This window comes from Peromyscus eremicus, chromosome 9 (assembly GCF_949786415.1).
Source record: "Peromyscus eremicus chromosome 9, PerEre_H2_v1, whole genome shotgun sequence".
Lineage (NCBI taxonomy): Eukaryota > Metazoa > Chordata > Mammalia > Rodentia > Cricetidae > Peromyscus > Peromyscus eremicus.
In genome coordinates this window covers 68815640-68818885 of record NC_081425.1, presented here as the reverse complement: position 1 = coordinate 68818885, position 3246 = coordinate 68815640, and the positions used below count along the sequence as shown (strand labels likewise).

Genomic DNA, 3246 nt, shown 5'->3' with positions numbered 1-3246 from the left:
ATGAAGACACATGCTCCTACTTTATTCATGTTTCTGTGGCTGCAGCTGGATGGTGAGTTAAGATTTTAGGACCACAGAATACTCAGTGGGCATGTCTGAGACATCCAGGAACTCTATATTAGTCAGGTTTTCTCTAATGACTGCAGAAAAAGAGCAACCTGGACAGTGATAACCTGACAACCTTTCTCCTTTCTTTTCATCTTCCTGCATAGGGATGATCCAAGGTGAGCAGGTGGAGCAGCATCCTTCCACCCTGAAAGTCCAGGAGGGAGCCAACACTGTCATCAACTGCACTTATGGAGACAGTACATTGTACTACTTCCCTTGGTATAAGCAAGGACCTAGAGAGCATCCTCAACTCATTATTGACATTCGTTCACCCGTGGAAAGAAAGCAGGAGAAAAGACTGATCGTTTTACAGGATAAGAAAACCAAACACTTCTCCCTGCACATCACAGACACCCGGCCTGGAGACTCTGCCCTGTACTTCTGTGCTGCAAGTGCACACTGCTCCACATGCACCTGCAGCCTGTCCTCAAACCTGCCACGGGGCCTGGAGCCCAGTCCACATCCTGTGTCACAGGCCTCCAGTGCGGCTTGTGTCAATTGTTAGTTGACAAGTGCCATCTACAGTGTAGACATTAAACACACAATATAGTAGGTTAGCTTCGAGTCACTGAAGCAATTTAGGACAGTTTTCTTCTTTGTTTTTAAGATGTATTTAAAAAAATTGAAATACATTTTTGTTCTTCCCTTTTCCTTGCTACATGATGTGGTGATGTCACAGAGAACCAGAACTCCTGTGCTGCAGAGAAGAAGAGGCTTTGATACACTTAGCCCCAAGTGGGGCATGTACATCACAGACCTTCCTCCCAAGGTCAAAGGTCACTGAAAAAGAGGGGGTGAAAAGACTGTGATAGCCATCTATGGGAGATGACTACAAGGAGACAGTGTTTTGTGGACACAGCAGGGTGGCTGCACACAGGAACTCACAGTGGTTGACAGCACACATAAGATCTGCACAGGATCAGGCCAGATGCAATTTGATCAAGAAGAGAAGTTGGCATTCCCACCCTTAGCTAAGGAGCTATGGGCAGTTGGTAGCTGCTGAGTGAGATACTCAAGTTTCTTCTAAGGTGAATCCCTTGGTCCATAGTCCACCCCAAATGGAGGGCCCACATTGAAGTGTATATGGGGAGCACTTCCTATAATACAAACCTTGACGTGTTTTATTTTTAATAGGGATGGATAAATCTGGGTTGGTAGGGAAGAGTGAACGGATCTGTCAGCATTGAAGGGAGCATGTGAGCTTAATCAAAATTAGTTGCATAACAATACCTAAGAAATAATAAAATGGGATAAATTAGATAATTTTTATCAGAGGGGTGTGTGTGTGTGTGTGTGTGTGTGTGTGTGTGTGTGTGTCTTATTTTTATGGACATCTATCACACTAAATAAAAATGTATACACATAGTTCAGTATGTATTTCTGAACACTGGTGATTTCAGGCACCTACTGTGAACTTGAGATCTGCCTCCTTTGGGTGAGGTTTCAGGTTTATTCATAGTGTGTTGTGCAGACATCTGTGGTGCAGTTTGAAGGGAAATCAGCAGAGGGCGCTGCCTCTTCAGATGTGGTTAATGTTTGCATCCAGGTGGTGGCTTCACATGACAGCCTGTCCCTGTGCAGAAGGAGGTCCTTGTTTATGAGTGAGGAGTTTCAGTAAGATCCTGCAGGAGACTTGCCCTGTGAGTTTGGTGCACTCAAGAACCAAGTGTCATTTTCTCCTATGAACATGCTTCCTGACACCTGCTTGGTTCTGCTGCTGCTCTTAATGCTCAGTAAGTTTCATTTACCCTAAGGGTTGATAATGTCATTTTCTTACAACTATGGAAGTCTTTATGTTCTTCCTCACATAGAAAATTTCTCCTTATTTATTTATTTATCTATTTATTTGTTTATTTATTTTCAGGGAGGAGTAAAGGAGACTCAGTGACCCAGACAGAAGGCCTGGTCACAGTCACAGAGGGGTTGCCTGTGATGATGAATTGCACCTATCAGACTACTGATTCAGCTCCTTTCCTTCTCTGGTATGTGCAATATCCCAACAAAGCCCCTCAGCTACTCCTGAAGAGCTTCACAGACAACAAGAGGACAGAGAACCAAGGGTTCCAGGCCACTCTCCATAAGAGCAGCAGCTCCTTTCACCTGCAGAAGTCCTCAGTGCAGCTGGCAGACTCTGCCCTGTACTACTGTGCTCTGAGGGACACAGTGAGGGGGACTGCAGGGGAAGCTGCACACAAACCCAGGGTGCAGGAGGCTGAGGGGAGTGGCCTGTGAGGGAGGGCTGTGTGTCTTCTCTGAGTGGGGTTTACCCAGCCTCCTGAAACACAGCAACACATCTCAGGTCAAATTCCTAGAAACCTAGGAATCTGTGGATATTCTGACAGGATAGGATGGAAGTCATTGCTACAGACAACCGGGCTTTGATCCCCTGAACTACTGTTTTCTCCCCAAATGGAGAATCTCTCACAGAAAACTTTCAAGGAAAACTCTGATATGGGATTTATCTCTACCAAGTTGTCTTAGAAAATTCAGTGATTTATATTCTCCAACAATCTTGTTATTACTCTACAGATTTATGACCCAAATAAGGAAACTAGACTCTAGTCTTTAAAAATCTGCTTCAAAATACAGAGTGCTAAGTATTTCACCATGGGAACTTGATTTTTGGAGCCCATTCCCTATGGTGAGATACCTTGCTCAGCCTTGATGCTGAGTGTAGGGGCCAGTCCCTGCCTCAACTCAGTATGCCAGACTTTGTTGACTATCCAAGGAAGGCCTTACCCCCTCTGAGGATGAGGGTTGGATGAGTGGGAGGTGTGGGGGGGTGGGAGAAGAGGAAAGAGGGGGAACTGGGGATGGTATGTAAAATGAAATACATTTAAATTAAAAATATCTGCTTAAATCTCACTCCACAAGTAGTTTAGATACATTCTCTCCTTGGTTCATGTTACCTAGGTTTAACCTAACTTCTGGTCTCAGTTATTTGTTTATTGTTATGAAGACACACCATGACCAAGACAACTTGTAGAAGAAAGCATTTAATTGGGGGCTTGATTACAGTTTCAGAGTGAGTCCATGACCATCATGGTGGGGAGCGTAGTAGCAGGCAGTCATGCATGTCCGTGGAACAGTAAATGAGAGCTTCTATCTAATCACAAGCAAAATTCAGGAAGAGGGAGA

At 44.5% G+C, this 3246-nt stretch overlaps 1 protein-coding gene across 1 annotated transcript; it reads left to right on the top strand.

The window, feature by feature from the left end:
• LOC131918989 (uncharacterized) lies at positions 1-2340 on the top strand. The gene is made up of 3 exons (XM_059273090.1): positions 1-52; positions 213-608; positions 1973-2340. Exons 1-3 carry the CDS (start codon positions 1-3, stop codon positions 2338-2340), a joined length of 816 nt encoding a protein of 271 aa, XP_059129073.1.
• Positions 2341-3246: the final 906 nt, after the last annotated feature.